At 44.4% G+C, this 16,880-nt stretch overlaps 2 protein-coding genes across 3 annotated transcripts; one reads left to right on the top strand and one right to left on the bottom strand.

Annotated features, from left to right (window-relative positions):
- The first annotated feature begins 811 nt into the window (after positions 1–811).
- Positions 812–8,717, top strand: zbtb40 (zinc finger and BTB domain containing 40). 2 transcript variants are annotated; one of them, XM_058078920.1, is made up of 12 exons: positions 812–939; positions 1,248–1,408; positions 1,483–1,886; positions 2,025–2,218; positions 3,492–3,708; positions 3,776–4,141; positions 4,208–4,414; positions 4,482–4,646; positions 6,098–6,312; positions 6,406–6,562; positions 6,634–6,872; positions 6,934–8,717. In XM_058078920.1, the coding sequence occupies exons 2-12, from the start codon at positions 1,257–1,259 to the stop codon at positions 7,108–7,110; spliced, it is 2,493 nt and encodes an 830-aa protein (XP_057934903.1). In that variant the 5' UTR covers positions 812–939; positions 1,248–1,256; the 3' UTR covers positions 7,111–8,717. The 2 variants fall into 2 exon arrangements, with proteins under 2 accessions (XP_057934903.1, XP_057934902.1); XM_058078919.1 differs by lacking the exon at positions 812–939 and adding an exon at positions 942–1,035.
- A 174-nt stretch (positions 8,718–8,891) lies between these two features.
- Positions 8,892–16,706, bottom strand: atxn7l2a (ataxin 7-like 2a). Its single transcript, XM_058078921.1, has 10 exons — positions 16,539–16,706; positions 15,694–15,762; positions 14,855–15,194; positions 13,604–13,857; positions 13,446–13,528; positions 12,697–12,911; positions 12,428–12,608; positions 12,020–12,141; positions 10,011–10,932; positions 8,892–9,221 (listed from the first exon to the last, which is right to left on the bottom strand). Exons 1-10 carry the CDS (start codon positions 16,666–16,668, stop codon positions 9,204–9,206), a joined length of 2,334 nt encoding a protein of 777 aa, XP_057934904.1. The 5' UTR covers positions 16,669–16,706; the 3' UTR covers positions 8,892–9,203.
- Positions 16,707–16,880: the final 174 nt, after the last annotated feature.

Here is a 16,880-nt window from a genome sequence, read left to right as displayed (position 1 = left end):
TGAATTCCACAAAAGGTGATGAAGGTCTGTGACCCCCGTACCGTACACTGCAGGTCACCATGTAATGCATGTACATAGAATTTAAACAATTAAATCAATTTAATTCTGTAATTAAGACTGTGTTTTGTCTTTTCCCTGTGGCTATCAAATGCTAGCAACCTGTACTGCATGCATGCTAGGTGGGTGATACTGCTAATGTTGGTAAAGTATAAATCAACAATATAGTTGAACAACACAACAAAAAATAAACGACGGTAGTATCAAAGTAGTAAATTATTGAAATATGGATAGTATCCTGGATGTAATTTACTACTTTGATACTACCGTTGTTTATTTTTTGTTGTGTTGTTGATTGATTATATTTTGAAATTTTATTAGCATAAATTAATAATATAGTTATACATTGTTTGCGCTTGGCACTTTTTAAAGTTAAGTGTGTATTATATGAGGCGATTACACATTAACAAGGTTTCCTCTTGAGTTCCCTGGTCTTCAAGCCTTAATAAGTACATAAGCCGCCATGTTGGGAAGGTACTTGCGGTACGCCGATTGTACCACTGATAGCGTTTGTTCCTGTGTACTTGCCGTAGCATTCCCCCGACGGAAGAAAAGTTCCATTAACACGTTTGCCACACGGACTTGACACACATCCATTTTAATTCCTCGATATTAGTCTTTTTGAGAGAAATACCTCCTCTGAATGTAAACCGTGTATATCGGGCATATAGTACACATACGTTTTCTTTTCACCATAAGACAGGTTTAAGCAAATAAAGCACGAAAAAGAATGCAAACGAATCGTTCCGTCAACCGGAAGTGTCACCATTTTGTGTTGCACCAGTTGTCGCCATGTTCAAAATGGCCAAGCTTTATTGAGCGTCGCGGATTTGTCCAACAATGGTGTTTAAATAAAGAAACGGATCATTTGAATAATTCCAGGTAAAGACGTCACCCGGATGGAAACGTTACGTGGGCTCTCCATTTTTTTTTTATTTTTGTCGCCGTTAAAGTTATTTCACTTCCAATTTATCAGAGGTTAGCATTCGTACTTCAAGCTAGCGATTAGCTTGTACTCCATGTAGGGAAAATGACTTGGTGGAATGTTTGTAGTTCAGTCCGTGACTGTAAACACCAAATCTATTCATATGTGCCACATAACATGTTTACATTTTTATTACAGTAACACAAAGCACGGCCAAACTGGATGTTATTCAAACGTTAATTGACGTGATGTCCATGCTTTGCAGACAAGCGGCATGATTGAGCTTCCCAACTACAGCAGTCAGCTGATGCAGCAACTGTGTGCCCTGAGGAAGGAGGGCCACTTTTGTGACTGCACCATTCTTGTGGGGGACAACCCCCACCGTGCACATAAACTGGTGCTGGCCGCTTCCAGCATGCTGTTCAGGTACTGTGTTGACTCCACCCTGAAATACGCAACATTTGTCCCAAAGAATTGTGATCACTTTTGAACCCCTTCAGGTCACTGCTGGACAGTTCCGATACCGTCTCCATTGACACGACGGTGGTGTCCTCGCAGGAGTTTGTGTGTCTTCTCGACATGGTCTACACGGGGAAGCTACCTTTTGGGAAGCATAACGTCAGCCGCATCATCGCCGCCGCAGACAGCCTGCAGATGTTTGACGTGGCTGTGAGCTTTAAAAATGTCCTCACCAACATCATCAACCAGCAGCAGCCGGCGTCATCCAACTCTACACAGATCACGGCGCACCCCAAACATCCTCACGCTTCACCTGCGCCTGCTGCGGATGAGACACCCGAGGGTGGGATGGAGGTGAAGCATCAGTCAGCAGAGGAAGAGGAAAATGAAAAAGCAGAGGAACCCGAGTGTAAAAGAGTCCGTCAGGACCTTTCAGAAACCTCAGGTGAGTTTTGGAGACGTTAAAGCAGGAGTGTCCAAATTGCAGCTTAAAGATGGCTTCCATCAGATCGTTGCAAGAAGTTTTAGGAGACACTGAAAAAATGATGGAGATCAGGAACAAACTTCTTCTGTGTGCACGTAGGACCCGAGGACAGCAAAGCCACAGAGAGCGTTGAGCCGGAAGAAAACATAACCGCGACCGAGGATACCACCGAGGCCGCACCTGCACGTCTGGAGCGCTCCTCTCAGCTGATGGAGCTCCTCGCCAACGTGCCAGATGTTCTTCAACTGCTGAGCCAAGCAGCTCAAGGCGGTCTGGACCAAGAGGAGAGACAGGTTGGTACAACATACAACACCACGTCTCTGCTTCTATTGTGGGAGATAGTGGTTATCATTTAGAACAGGAAGGATGAGCACTAGAGCAGGGGTGTTCAAAGTGTGGCCTATGGGCCATTTGTAGACCGCGGCTGCTTTTTTTTTATTGGCCCATGGCGCATTAAAAATACAAATTCATTAATTTTCTATTGCTTATCCTCACGAGGGTCGCAGGGGGTGCTGGAGCCTATCCCAGCTGTCTTCGGGCGAGAGGCGGGGTACACCCTGGACTGGTGGCCAGCCAATCACAGGGCACATATAGACAAACAACCATTCACACTCACATTCATACCTATGGACAATTTGGAGTCGCTAATTAACCTAGCATGTTTTTGGAATGTGGGAGGAAACGGGAGTACCCGGAGAAAACCCATGCAACACTCCACATAGAGATGGCCGAGGGTGGAATCGAACTCGGGTCTCTTAGCTGTGTGGCCTAGTCGCTGTACAGGCCAAAAATACATTCATTTATTCATTAATTTTTTACCGCTTATCCTCACGAGGGTCGCAGGGGTGCTGGAGCCTATCCCAGCTGTTTTTGGGCGAGAGGCGGGGTACACCCTGGACTGGTGGCCAGCCAATCACAGGGCACATATAGACAAACAACCATTCACACTCACATTCATACCTATGGACAATTTGGAGTCACTAATTAACCTAGCATGTTTTTGGAATGTGGGAGGAAACCGGAGTACCCGGAGAAAACACAATGCAAAACTCCACACAGAGATGGCCGAGGGTGGAATCGAACTCGGGTCTCTTAGCTGTGTGGCCTAGTCGCTGTGCAGGCCAAAAATACAAATTAAATTAATTCATTTATTCATTAATTTTCTACCGCTTATCCTCACAAGGGTGCTGGAGCCTATCCCAGCTGTCTTCGGGTGAGAGGCAGGGTACACCCTGGACTGGTGGCCAGCCAATCACAGGGCACATATAGACAAACAACCATTCACACTCACATTCATACCTATGGACGATTTGGAGTCGCTAATTAACCTAGCAACTCCAAACAGAGATGGCCGGGGGTGGAATTGAACTCGGGTCTCCTAGCTGTGTGGCCCAAAAATAGAAATTAAACAACAAAATAATATTAAAAAATGATGTAATAAAGTCATAATATCACAATAAAAAGTAGTCATTTTACACCAAAGCACACAAAGCTAAGATAAAGGCCATTTTTTTTTGCACTTTATCAACAAAATGTATAAAAATCCACTTCTCGTTTTGCTGCCAGGTCGTGACTACGTGCTGTGAAGACTCGGATCCCAACTCAGCGGTGAAGAAGCTGAAGAGCCAAGTGGAGAAGGGACTCGTCGGCGAGGAAGCTCTCCTGAAGCTGCTCCGTTGCGTCCGACAGAACGCTCCGTCTTCCTTCCCAGCGCCGCTGCTCTCCCGGCTGGAGGACTTGGATAAAGTCACTGAAGAAGAGCCTGGCGGGGGACAAAATGGAGGTAAAACACAACAACAACGCGCTGCTGGAAAAATCCACTTACCAATGCAGATGCGTTTCCTCCACAGTTAACCCGGAACAGGACACCAGGAGTGAAGTCAAGATGGAGGAAAGCAGTAAACAGAACCCGGACGAGGAGGAGGAGGAGGAGGAAGTGGAGGAGACAGACGCGGACTCGCCGTGTCCCTCCAAGGCGTACTGCTGTCACTGGTGTAAGAAGATCTTCGCCTACAAGTGTCGCCTAGCGGCGCACAAGAGGCGCTGCCCCATGTCGGACGAGTGTCAGCTGCCGTGTCCGCACTGCTCCGAGAAGCTAGCCAACCAGCGCGCCCTGCAGCGCCACCTCACCGAGGCTCACCCCGGCAGCGCGGGAGCCAAGAAGAAGAAGAAAATATCCTGTGATCTCTGCGGGCGCACCTTTGCGCACCCGTCAGGTGCGCACACGTGAAATAATAACTGACACGAATAATACGAATCAACTACCGCGGTGTTTTGTTCAGGTATGATTTACCACAAGCGAACGGAACACTTTGACGAGAAACCGTTTGCGTGCGAGACGTGCGGCGCCAAGTTTTCCGCCACCTCGTCGCTGAAGAACCACATGCGACTCCACACGGGCGAAAAACCCTTCCGCTGTAAACACTGCGACATGAGCTTCAGCGTGTCTGCCGCGCTGGCGTACCACACCAAGAAGAAACACTCCGAGGGTGAGACACACAAACACACATCGAGTTTTGCGTTCGCTACGTTTATTTTGTGGTTTTGTGTGTTTAGGTAAGATGTACGTGTGTCAGTACTGCAAAGCTGTCTTCGCCCAGTCCATCGAGCTCTCGCGGCACGTGAGGACACACACGGGGGATCGACCCTACGTGTGTCGGGAATGCGGGAAAGGCCACAGCCAGGCCAGCGGCTTGACAGTCCACCTGCAGACCTTCCACAGTAAGAACCCACTCACAGGCTTCCTCTTTGGCGAAGTACTCCATCCAGCCGTAGAGACGGCGTGGTTATTGCACAGGTGTGCCTTAGGCTGGCCACAATAAAAGGCCACTCATAAATACACTTTTTTTCAAAAGATTTTGACTGATCTTTCAAGGGGAACAGAAGCTTTTTGTTTTTAATCTGACAAATCTTAAGTAAGTTTGATCAGGGAAATAATGACTTTAATTTAATAATAATTAATAATAATTTAATAAGGGCTTAGATGGAGAATCTCACTGGAGTTGGGAACACCGAGTGTGGGTAGGATTGCAAGGTTGTGGCTTATAAGTAAGTCCAGAATGTACGGTGCTACTCATACAAAGTTAGGACTACAGTCATCCCTCCACACTCCACACAGTAATTCCCAAAGTGTGGGTCGCGGCCCCCTGGTGGGCCATGGTGGTACTGTAGTTTGGCCATGCGAGGTCATTAAAAATATGATTAATTTTTGCAAATATTATTTTTATTGTAAAATATAAAAAAGTAAGAACCTATTGAGTGTTATTGACCTGTCACAATATTTTAGGAACCTTATAAATGAATGAATGTTGTATTTTAACATATTTTTTTACTCTGTTTTTATTTGCTTTTAATCAACTCCATTTTTCTGTAAAGTATCTGAGTATTTTGAAAAGCTCATTACAAATAAAATGTATTATTATTATTATTATACAGTTTATGATCGGAATTTCTACGGCTATATCAACATGGCACCCACTAAAAGAAAGATGGGACTCTCCTCGTTCATCCCAAAGAAAGAGTTTGTTTCTGCCTTTTTTTGTAATTTTAAGGAAAAGTTTCAATAAGTTTCAGGAAAGTATCAGTTCCCGACTAAAAAGGGAGAAAGCCACCTTATTGTGAAAAGATACCTTTCAAACAAAACATTCATATTTTTGCCACCAAAATGGGGATGTTTTACATCAAAAATATTTATTTAAAAATTATAATTATAAATATTATTATATTATTATATAATTATAATTATAAAACCATGAACTATTTACAATTTTTATATTTGGAGCTGAACTGTGTGTGTGTGTGCACACGCGTGTTTGTGTGTACATACATTTCCCTACCATGTTGTCACCTTCTGTACGCTACACTCCTCCACATCTCTCACTTGCAAATGCGCTTCTGCCACCTTGTGGTCGCTTTTATGGCTTCAATTTGCTCTGAAGCCAAATGCATTAGTGGAGAGTTGCATCATCACCTCTTGTAGCCTCTGGAGTGGAACTATGTTGTTGGGATCGACGTTTGAGTTTGTGACTATGTCTTTAGTATTAGATAATTTATATAATATATATTTATATATATAATATATTTATATATATAATAACTCATGAATATCCTTCGAAGTAGAAAATCCAAAACCAAATCGAAAGTAAAAACTATTTTGTCCGCCTTCCTGTCAGACCTGCCCCAGCCCCTGGACTGCCCCAAGTGCTGCCTCAGCTTCCAGACTTTGGAGGAGCACCAGAAGCACAACGAGGAGTTCCACCTGAAGGAGTTCCACAAGTGCCCCACGTGCGACAAAGTCTTCACCAGCGCCGCCCTGCTGGACAAACACAAGACCATGCACACCGGACTCAAACCCTTTATCTGCAACCTGTGCAACAAGTCGTACCAGGTAGGATGGGCCGCTTCTTCAACCGTCCATCTTGGTGATTGGTCAACACGCAGTAGCACATCTTCAGTCCATGGTTGGTTCTCTCTTTCTCAGCAACTGTCCGGGTTGTGGTACCACAACAGGACCAACCACCCTGATGTGTTTACCAGCCAAACGCGGCAGCTGAAGACCCTGGTCCAGTGTGATGTGTGCTTCAGGTTCTTCCCCAGTTCCTCTAGCTTGGCCAAACACAGGAAAGCTGAGCATGAAGGTGGGTCAAGTCTGTGAACGCTAACTGGATGGAATCGCTGACTGACCGTGTGTGTGTGTGTGTGTGTCCAGGCTCCGCAGCGTCCACCCTACACTGCCCGCACTGCCAAGATGTGTTCGGCGGCCATGATGAGTTGCAGACTCACATCAACTCCCAGCATGAAAAAAGCATCAAGCATTGGATCTGCCCGCTCTGCAGCCAGGTTAGCACCTCCCAGCCGGAGCTCCAGGAGCACCTCCTCTCCTGCCACATGGAGGCCCAGCAGACGCAGGAGGAGGCCAGCCAAGAGCAAGCTCCCAACACACACACGGTAAGCCACCTCGCACGTGAACATCTCCCACCCGGGGTCTAAAACCATGTCCTGCGATCAGACGGTCTCCGTACAGGAAGCCGAGGATGTGGCGTGCGCCGATGGGTCTCAGGTGGCCGTGGCCCAGCAGGTGTTTGTGGCTCTGGATCCGCCTTCGGAGGTGGTGGAGGTCAACATGTTTGATCTCCTGAACAATTCCGTCACCTTCATTTGTGAAGACAAAGCAGCTGATGTCTAGCGGACAGGAAGCAACCAAGTCATTTCACTGTGTGACGCCGTTCTCGTCACGTCAGCAGGTACCTCCACAAGTACGCCCCCCGGGTCTCGTAGGATTCACAAAGATTCCGCCTCGGTCCTCGTACACTGTCTGGGTTTTTGTACACTTAAGAAAATGTAATTTTAACCGTGGATACGTTTAATTTTTTACATACATTTCACGTTGGGCTCGTTTCAGAGAGCGTTTTCTGACATCCACTTCTTTCTTCGTCCTTTGTGTTGGCTATCAGGGCCACCTTGGAAAAAAATCTGAGATTTTGGGACTAAATAGCTCTTCAGGAAGGAAACCTTCCTCTTGCTTTAGCCAAGCTTTTATTTATTACATGGCAGCAAAACAGAGCAGTGGATTAGCATGTTAGCATAGCCCACTTCTGAAGAGTCAGGTTTTTCTTTTTTTTTTTGTTATAGTTAACTCAGGAATGAAAGTGTGATTCTTATATTTGCAATAAATATTTAATTTTTGTCTAAAACAATGCAGGAGCAGACAATTCCAATGTGGGCCCAAGCAGGTATCATTGTGTGAATAAATTATATATGCAAATTAGAGATGCCACAATATATATTTTTTTCCATGACCACTATTGTAAACTAAACAGTAAAAATCTGAAATTTTCAGAATAAAGGCGGAAATTTACAACTTTATTCTTATTCTTAAATATTTTTGGAAAAAAATTGACATATTTACAATTTCCATTGTATTTTCTCATTAATTTGACTTTTCCCCCTCATCAATCCCATCAATTTATCATTTTTCTCGTCACGATTCTTTTCTCGTAAATTTATGTCTTTATTCTCGAAATATCAGATTCCTGTTTATCATCGTTTTTAACATTAGAGTCCTGTAAACATGAAATAACTGCCATATAAAGAAAATGTAAAGGTGACTACCTTTACATTTGTATTACCGAATATAGTAGATATAACAAGAGAAACATTAGGACTACAATTCCACGTTAGCAGTTGTTTTTCTGGACAGAGTACTTCCGGGGTGGATATTGTCTCAGTGTAACGTAATGGTACCTTTAAATGGCTTTACACTCGCATTGTCCAATATGGAGGAGAAAACAGGCCATTTGAGATGTATTATGTATAAAATAGAATAAATTCGTGTGTACGTGTTAGTAAATGTGCACAGAAGAGAAGCCATTTAAGACTTCAACGGCTGCTCGTGCGTACGTTTTTTCCCTCCCTCCAGTATACTTCAGTACGCTCGTGCGTACGTGTCACAGTAAACGTGTTCCGTGTCCCACGGACAGGAAGTGATGCCGTGTTTGCAATACAGTAATGCATTCAGGCTCTCGCTTCTTGTCACCGTCTCACCGACACCTTGTGGCCAACTTAGAATACTACAGTCAATTCATTTCAGAAGGCTTATTCTTTCTTGTATTTGGATTTGTTAATTTTGCTGTTTTGTGCTTGAATATACATTTGTTGAGCCATAATGCGAGGGCGCTATGCTAACGAGGGTCGACAGTATTTCCATGGGTACACTTCAGGAAGTGGACCTACTTCCGGTGTGTGAATGTTGACTTACCTGTAATGACGATATTTACCTAAAGACTTGATTGAAAACTTGACTGACAACAATAGTCATATTGTTCATATCGCCACAAACAAAGTTCCTCTTTGCTTAACATTTGAACAAAATGTGCCACAGATGAGTTCAACTTGGTTAGCCACTTGCTAACTGATAGCAAGTGTGTCCCAATGCATGTGAAATACATGAAATATGAACTCATAGGAAACGTATAAAGGAGTTGTTTAATCTTTTATATATATTTTTTATATAAACCAACATATTTAATTTAGCAGCATAACCAGATAAACTTGAGGTATTTCTAAGTCCATATCCATCCATTCAAATGTTCATGTTGATAAAGTCATCACAGGATGCACACTGCACCACTTGACAATAAACAAGCATACCCATCACATAGAAAAGTGCAGGCCGTCTGTCTCCCTGTCACACGCACACACACACGCACACTGTCCTGTTCCGTCGGTCTGAGACCGAGGCGAGCTGGCTCCCTCTAGTGGCTTGTAAGGCAGGCACGATTAATGGTGCAGTTTTGGCTGTGGAAGGGGGGGGAAAAGAATGGCCAAATGGCTTATGTGCTGTTCAAAGTGTGGGGAAAAAAAGTGTGTTTCTAGTTCCAGATTTAACTCTTGTAAATGCAAGATATTATCTTCACTATCCTAGTATTAGGCCACATTGGGGGGGAAAAAATCTGAGAATTATAGTAAATTTACGAGAAAAAAGCTGTATGTTTGCAAAAAAGAAAGTTGTAAATTTACAAGAGTAAAGTAATAAATTTGGGAGAAAAAGCTGTACATTTTTCACAAAAAAGTTGTACATTTACAAGACAAAAGTGATACAAAAAAATTACGAGAATAAAGCTGTAAATTCATGAGAAAAAGTCCTACATTTACAATAAAAAAGTCATTAACTTTGCCCAAGACCAAAGACCTCATAAGGCCCCCTTTTCATAGCCGTCTCAGGCAATGCCTGGAACTTTTTTCCTTGTAAATGTACAACTTTATTGTTGTAATATTACCACCTTTTTTTCTTGTCAGTTTACGTTTTTACGCATTTCTACGGCTTTTTTACAAATGTATAAATTTATAACTCATATTAAAACTTTTTTGTTTTATTACTTTTTACTCGTAAATTTACAACCTTTTTTGGAAATTATATTTCTAGTGAATTTATGAGTTTGTCAACTTTTTTCCCCATAAAATCAATTACTTTTTCTTCAGAAAAAAAGTATTTATTCTCAAAATCACTAGTTTTTTCCCCCCCCAATGTGTCCCCGATACTCATACTGGTCATATTCTGTGGTTCTGTCATGAAATCTTTCTCACCTTCTGTGTGCCCAGCTTCTTCTCCATGCCCCCCGCCAGGCCCCCACCCTTGCTGTCCTTCCAAGGGTAGAAGTTGGAGCGGGGAGAAGAGGAGGCAGGAGCGGACGAGGACGATGAGGAGGGCAGACGGTGCGCTGAGGATTTTGAGGGGGACTGCTCCTCGAGGGCGCCTCCCTTACGTTTCTTTATCAAACCCTCAAAACCCCTCCCGCTGCCCTGCCCGTGTAGTCCCGAGTCCCCCGTGGAGTTCCGACCGTGGGCGCTGTTGATGGACGAGGACTCCGGGGGCGACGAGTGCGCCAGTGTGGGGTGAGTCCGTCTGTACGTCCAAACTGTCTTCGAAGCTGGTGAGTGGGGTTCCGAGGGGGCGGGCTGGGGGCGGGGTTTGCTGCTAGAAGAAAGCGTGCCATTGGTCTGTCCGTGGGGAAGCGGTGAGAGAATGGGGGCTTTAGAGGACGACGGGAAGGGAGAGGGGGAAGAAGCCGAGGAAGGCGGGCGGCCCCGGTCGTGTAAAATGACGCAGTTCCTGTTGGGGCCCGAATGCTCCTCCTGGGAGGGGGCTTTTCGCTTATGGGAGGGAGCTTCCTCTCGCAGCTTCAGCGGCTGCTTGCTAGGACGCCCTACGGGGTTCTTGGGCCGTCCCGGACCTGTGTGATGCACCATCGCAGGATTACCTAGAGACGTCAAGTGACTGCCGCCCATTCCGCCCCCACCGGAGTTCTCTGACGACCTCCCAGCCACACGACTGGAAGATGAAGAGGACGAAACATTTTTGAGAGAGGACTTGATATGAGCGGCGGTGCGGACTTTAGAATGGAAGGAGGAGGTCGGGGATCCGCTGGTGATTGACGCAGGAGACGAGGAGGTGATGATCTTGGCTGAGGAGGTTGGACACTGAAGGTCGGTGGCTTGAGGTATTTTCCTGAATTCAAAGCATATCAATCAGTATTTCCATAAATGCAGTATCTCTAAAAAACACTCATGAGATGCTTGCGAGGATAATGTCGTAAACGTAGAACTTTATTCTCGTAACAACATTGTCATAAATTTATGACGTTATTCTCAAGTTTTTTCTAGTAAATTTAAACTCCATCTTTGTAAAATTTAATGACTAGAGTAAACTCGGAAATTTACGGGACAAAACTTATAATATGATGAGTGATGTCCGATAATCGCTACCAATAATTATCAGGCCAATATATAAAAATGTGATATCGGTCGACATCGGTATCAGGTTTTTCCCCGCTCATGACAACCGATATTTTAAAAAAAAATGCTGTATACAACACGTGTTCATTCCACCGCAGGAGACATATCGGCATATCGGTATCGGAACTTGGGAGTTGGACAATATCGGCATACCAATTTTTGGCCGAAAGAGCCGATATCAGACCCCCCTCAATATGACAATAAAGTTGTAATTATACGAGACTGTTATAAATTTACCACCTTATTCTCGTAATTATTTTTTTTTCTTGTAAATTTACTACATTATTCTCATAATTTTATGATTTTATCCTAATAAAATTAGCACTACATTTTTCTTCGTAACTTTACGACTTTAATCTCCGAAATTTGCGGGAAGGAGTTGTACATTTTGGAAACTTAGGATAAATAGCTCGTAAGAATAAATATACGACATTATTCTTGTAAATTTACAACTTTAATGTCATATTACCCATTTTTCTCATAAGTTTACACCTTTACTCTTAATAAGCATTACTAGAATAAAGTAATTGTACGAAAAAAAAACTGTGAGAACAAAGTCGTAAATTTCCATGGATAATGTTGTCAATTTACGACTATTCTTGTAAATTTACATTATTCTCAGAAATGTAATATTTAATACTGGTCTTGAGAAGCAGAAAGTATTGTTTCATGGTGCAACTGTAATGGATATGTTTCCCATGCAGTGTATGTAACATGCGTACCACTGGATGGACTTACATCTGTAATAGATATGTTTCCCATGCAGTGTATGTAACGTGTGTACCACTGGATGGACTTACTTCCAGAGATGTGCACTGATGTGCTGCTCTAGCATGCTGCTGAAAGCGGACCTCAGATGGTGAAGCCTTCTATCAAATGTGTAGATGCCGTGGCCCAACATACTTCCTCCAAATGAACACATCTGGAAAAAAGCACATTGGTTCTATTAGGTATTTTTCTGTCGTGGCTTCCAAAAGGAACATGCAGATTGCAGTAAAACTGCAGTAAAACCTGCAGACCTGCCAACCTTGAAGACATTTCATGAGTGCTGTTTTTGCTAGTCTCCAGGAAATGTTGTGTTAAATATTCATTTAACCATTTTGTTCGTCATCTATATGTATGTGGCTATATTATTATTAATATTATTATATTGTTTCAAACATTGTGGAAATGGGCAAGGTGAATCAATTGAAGTAAGAGCTGCTCACTGCTAGCGGTCGTGGGTGTGCAGCAGAAGACGAGAACTCAATCGGCTCCTCTGATCCGTCTGCGTCACTTTCATCACTGGAAATGGTTCCATGGACAAGAGGGGAGGAAGCCCGGAGGTTCCCCTCATCCTGCATCTGCCTGTCGTCCTCTGCCGTGTTGTCCGATACGCCTGTGGAGCGACTGCACAGAGAAAAGCGACAACCGGCTTAAATCAGCGGGATCTGATGGCATCCATTTCAAGTATTAACTTGATGACCACTTCACTTACCTGAAAGCAGGGAGGCTGGCCAAAGGTCTGCGGCAATGTGGAGCTCCGGCTTGCTCTTTAGGTGCCTCTGGGCTGGGGGACCGTCCAGAGGAGGAACCACCTCCCTCCAGCAACTGAGCCCCCTTCTCACGAACCTTGGTCTTGAGTTCCGCCACTAACTGGTCGAAATTCTTACTGCGGCCCAGCACCTTCCTACGCTGGTGGATGGAGTGGATCTGCGAAATAGGACATAATCAAAAATAATCAAATGAATGCAACAGCGCTGTCAGACAATTACATTTTTATTACTCTCTTCACAAAACACCCCTATTCGCACTTTTTTTGTTGAGAACTGATATTTTGCTGAAACGGTTCTACTTGTGATTACAGAAGAATGGAAAAACGTTTATTTTTCTGCCTTGAAAAATCAGTCAAAACCATCAAAAACGGCCGGTACCAAGAGGGACGGCTTTTGAAAAATGGCTGGGATTGAACGAGTTAATAAACTGAAGATTTAATCTGAGACGCAACACAGAGCTACACCCTCAACAGTAAGACAGTCTCCTAAGATTGAGATCCCAAATTGCTGTGTTAAATACAATTAACTGTTAAAACCAGTTTGCCCCTGCGACCCTGGTGAGGACGAGCAGCATAGAAGATGATGGATGGATGTACAGGATCTTTTTATCAATTCCCTTCATGTGTGACTAGACAAATTAACCCCCCACCCCAAGAGAAAACGTGTAAATGTATGGATGTTTGGGACTTACATTGCATGTGAGGAGACGAGTGCACACTTTCTTCCTGTCAGGGTCAAGGACACCACAGTGTTTGTCCAAGTCACACTCTCTCTCTGAGAACACACAGAAAGCCACTCGGTTATTAATGTTAATCCTTCAAACACACTTTTTTTTTCCCCTCTACTTACTGGAGGCCATTTTGTTGTAGGGCCTGGGAATACGGTGGCTTGGTACCATAGAAGCTGGAGAGGAATCCTTTCTTTGGGTGATCGGTCGGTCTGCGGGTGAAGGCCTACCCGGTGGGGTGTCCCCGTGTGGCCAGGGGGGATCCCTAAGGGACGGCGGTGGAGAGCTGATGGGCAGCTCCACAGGCGGCGGCTGCTGCTTCAATACTGATGAATCTACGTGGCTGCCGTGGGATGATTTTTCCAGTGGGAAATGTCTGGTAATGAGAGACAAGCGGCCATTACAGCGTTTCCCTCATAGTAGTGTATATTCAAACTGAACAATCTGTAGCAATCTGGTAGATTAAATACACATTACACAATTGAGCATTTGTAGCCTCACATATGGCAACGTATTAGACTGTACACAAACCAGAGAAATATGATTTCCACTGGTCAAAAGAAATGCAACCATCCATCCATTTTCTGCACCGCTTATCCTCACAAGGGTGGCAGGTGTACTGGAGTCTACCCCAGCTGTCTTCGGACATATAGACAAACAACCATTCACACTCACATTCATACCTATGGACAATTTGGAGTCGCCAATTAACCAGTTCAACATTATTATTTGAATTTTATGACGTTATGAACAAAAAAAAAAGTCAGTGCAGCGCATGTCTAAAACGCACAGGCTATTTGGGTGAGAACTGGACGCAACCCATGGATCGTATTCCGACCAAATCGGAACAATGGATACCGGGCAGGTAGCCGAGGATCATATGGAAACAGATTTGGGCTGTGCTGTACTCTGCGGGATCGTGCTTTGATGTGCAGGTCGTCAACAAATCAGTTATCTATGATGAAGACAGTCCCTGCTATGATGTCATACAGTTACTGATGCAGTTCATACTTTCCACCACAGATGGCACTGTTTACCCAAAGACGGAATGCTACAAAGTAATGTGCAGTTTGTACTTTGTAATTTGACAAACAAAAAAATTATTTATGTGTGATGACGATGATATCCTGGTATGACAAAGTATACGGTGGAAAGAAAACACTTGTGTAAAGCTAGCAGTTTTACACGACGTTCGTGAGACCGTCTGAGCGTACTGAGCGACGCCCATCTGTGTCCATGTTGGAACCTCACCCTCGATACCAGAGGCTGGAGGGCAGCATAGGTCCCTGGGCTGCACTTTGGACACCCATGATCTACTGTTTCTAGCATAAAGGTACTAATTCACGGATCATTCTTTACCCCTCTATTCTTACCGTGCGCCTTCCTTGGTGTTCTTGGTGGGTCTGTGCTGGGGTGGCGTGGAAGGGGCTGGTGGAGCCGGTCTAACTGACCCGACACCTTGACCTCGACCGTCCCAAGATGAAGATGGAATGGCATTGGTCCCATGAGAAGGGGAATGGCTATGAAGAGGCTTCTGCTGGGGCTGTGGAGCTGGAGTGGGGGAGCGAATCCGCGCATAAAGTTTGGCCAGGGAGCCATGTCTTCGCTCGCAGTGCTTCTCGAAGGCCTGTGGCTTCACGACTTGACCACAGTGGCTACACACCACAAGGTAGAAGTCGTCGTGGCCGGGGTACAGGCCAAAGATTGACATATCTGTCAGAAAAACAAAGAACAGGATTGAGAGACAAATGTGTATTTTCTGACCGCATTTACTTGTGGATTTGTGCATTTACTCCCATTCCTTGTGGAAGTGGTAGGTTTTTAGCTTCTTGTTTTGTCCTTCTTTCTCACTCTGTTTGCAACCAGACAGACGGCACCTTAGGTCCACACTCGATGTCCTTCCCCTTCTGTTCAAGCTTGACCAAATCACCCCTAAACGTTGTGCACATCTTGTGTAGGGCTAGCAAGCCAATAGCACATACGCGAGGTGCGGTAATTGACTTTTTTTGGCAAAGACCATGTGATCCATCTTTTTTACTCCATGGTGCCTATTGATAGTACATGTAATAATCTATTTATACCAATTACTGAAAAAGTAACAGAAGAATTTGTCTCAATTCCAACTAAAAGACATCTGACTAACTATAAAGTGGCTAGTAATACAAAAGCGCCAAATAGTCCTTAAGTGGATGTGACAATCTTAAACACTTACCCTCCTTACTGAGTGACATTGCCTCTGCAGCCTTTTCACCATTTTTACTGCAGCCATCCACATCAGGGCCTAAAAAAAACATATTACAAACATTTTCAGTAAGAAGTCAGACACTTTGTGAAGTTGTGCATCATGTCAGGTTGTGGGCTTTTTAGAGGGTGCAAACATTCCTGCACACATCAAGCAATCAATAAATGATGACATTATGTTGTGGGCAGTGAGTAGACGCAGAGCTGGGAGGGACAGGAAGCCACATCCTCATATGTAGCATTTATTTCATGTACTGTTTGATTCATCAGGCACCCAAACATAGTGAACGTTAGTATATTTGAGTTAGCACCGGACGCTATCGGGGTCAAATAGCAGAATAAGACCAAAATAAGAGTGTCGTTAACAGCAAAAGCTGGGCCGGCAACATCAGCAGACTCCTCCTCTGTCACCTGTGTCTCACTAGCATTAGCATCATCATGCTAAATGCACTGTTAGCAACCTAGCTTAGCTTTTCACGACAAGAAGTTGCTCACTTCCATGCGAGCTTTATTCTGACACAGGACCGCCCGCCTCGTTTCAGTCAAACTGGACACGCCCGATAAACCGCGACTAGGAGTTAAAAGGGAGCTGTAACAATACAGTAGAAACTACAACGGTCACATTTAGTTAGCATGTCAACATAATCAGATGGCTCCTGTGCAGCCAACATGTTACCCACCCAGCGCTAGGACCCGGCAGAGTCTTTGTTTGGGTAACATGGCTAGCTCTGTCCCCGCTTTACACGAAAATAAAGCCCGCTCTTTTTACTAAACACCTTCCTTGCAGCCGCTTGTAGCGTCGTTGTGTCTTCTTACCGTCGGGTGCGGTCACACCAGCCCACTCGCTCCAGGCAGTCCAGCTTTGACCCACGAAATCATCGAGGCTAGGAACCCGCCGATCCACAGCAGCCATTACTTTCACTGCGCGTTCACGTACCGCCATCATCACTGCGCGGCAAGACGTTGACGTCACAAGTCGCGCTCGTGACCGGCGAGGAACTTGGTGCGTGCGCGTTCTTAGGGGTAAAGGAAAACAATCCTAATTGAAAAAGTAATACAATAGTGTTTTAGCACTTCTTATGCAGTTTTAACACATATATGCACTTCTTTAACAAAATAAAAATAAAAGAACGCCACGACAGGCATTGCTATAAAGCT

This window comes from Doryrhamphus excisus, chromosome 1 (assembly GCF_030265055.1).
Source record: "Doryrhamphus excisus isolate RoL2022-K1 chromosome 1, RoL_Dexc_1.0, whole genome shotgun sequence".
In the NCBI taxonomy this organism is placed as follows: Eukaryota; Metazoa; Chordata; class Actinopteri; order Syngnathiformes; family Syngnathidae; genus Doryrhamphus; species Doryrhamphus excisus.
The sequence above is the reverse complement of the archived record's forward strand: the minus strand, read 5'-3'. Positions and strand labels throughout refer to the sequence as shown.

Bases quoted from the DNA above. Each gene is read 5' to 3' on its own strand.
- zbtb40 (XM_058078920.1), top strand. From the start codon at position 1,257: ATGATTGAGCTTCCCAACTACAGCAGTCAGCTGATGCAGCAACTGTGT. The intron at 1,409-1,482 runs GTACTGTGTTGA...GAACCCCTTCAG, and splicing joins GCTTCCAGCATGCTGTTCAG to GTCACTGCTGGACAGTTCCG. The intron at 6,313-6,405 runs GTAGGATGGGCC...TCTCTTTCTCAG, and splicing joins TGTGCAACAAGTCGTACCAG to CAACTGTCCGGGTTGTGGTA.
- atxn7l2a (XM_058078921.1), bottom strand. From the start codon at position 16,668: ATGATGGCGGTACGTGAACGCGCAGTGAAAGTAATGGCTGCTGTGGAT. The intron at 12,912-13,445 runs GTAAGTCCCAAA...CCTATTTCGCAG, and splicing joins CTCGTCTCCTCACATGCAAT to ATCCACTCCATCCACCAGCG. The intron at 12,609-12,696 runs GTAAGTGAAGTG...TTCTCTGTGCAG, and splicing joins GCCAGCCTCCCTGCTTTCAG to TCGCTCCACAGGCGTATCGG.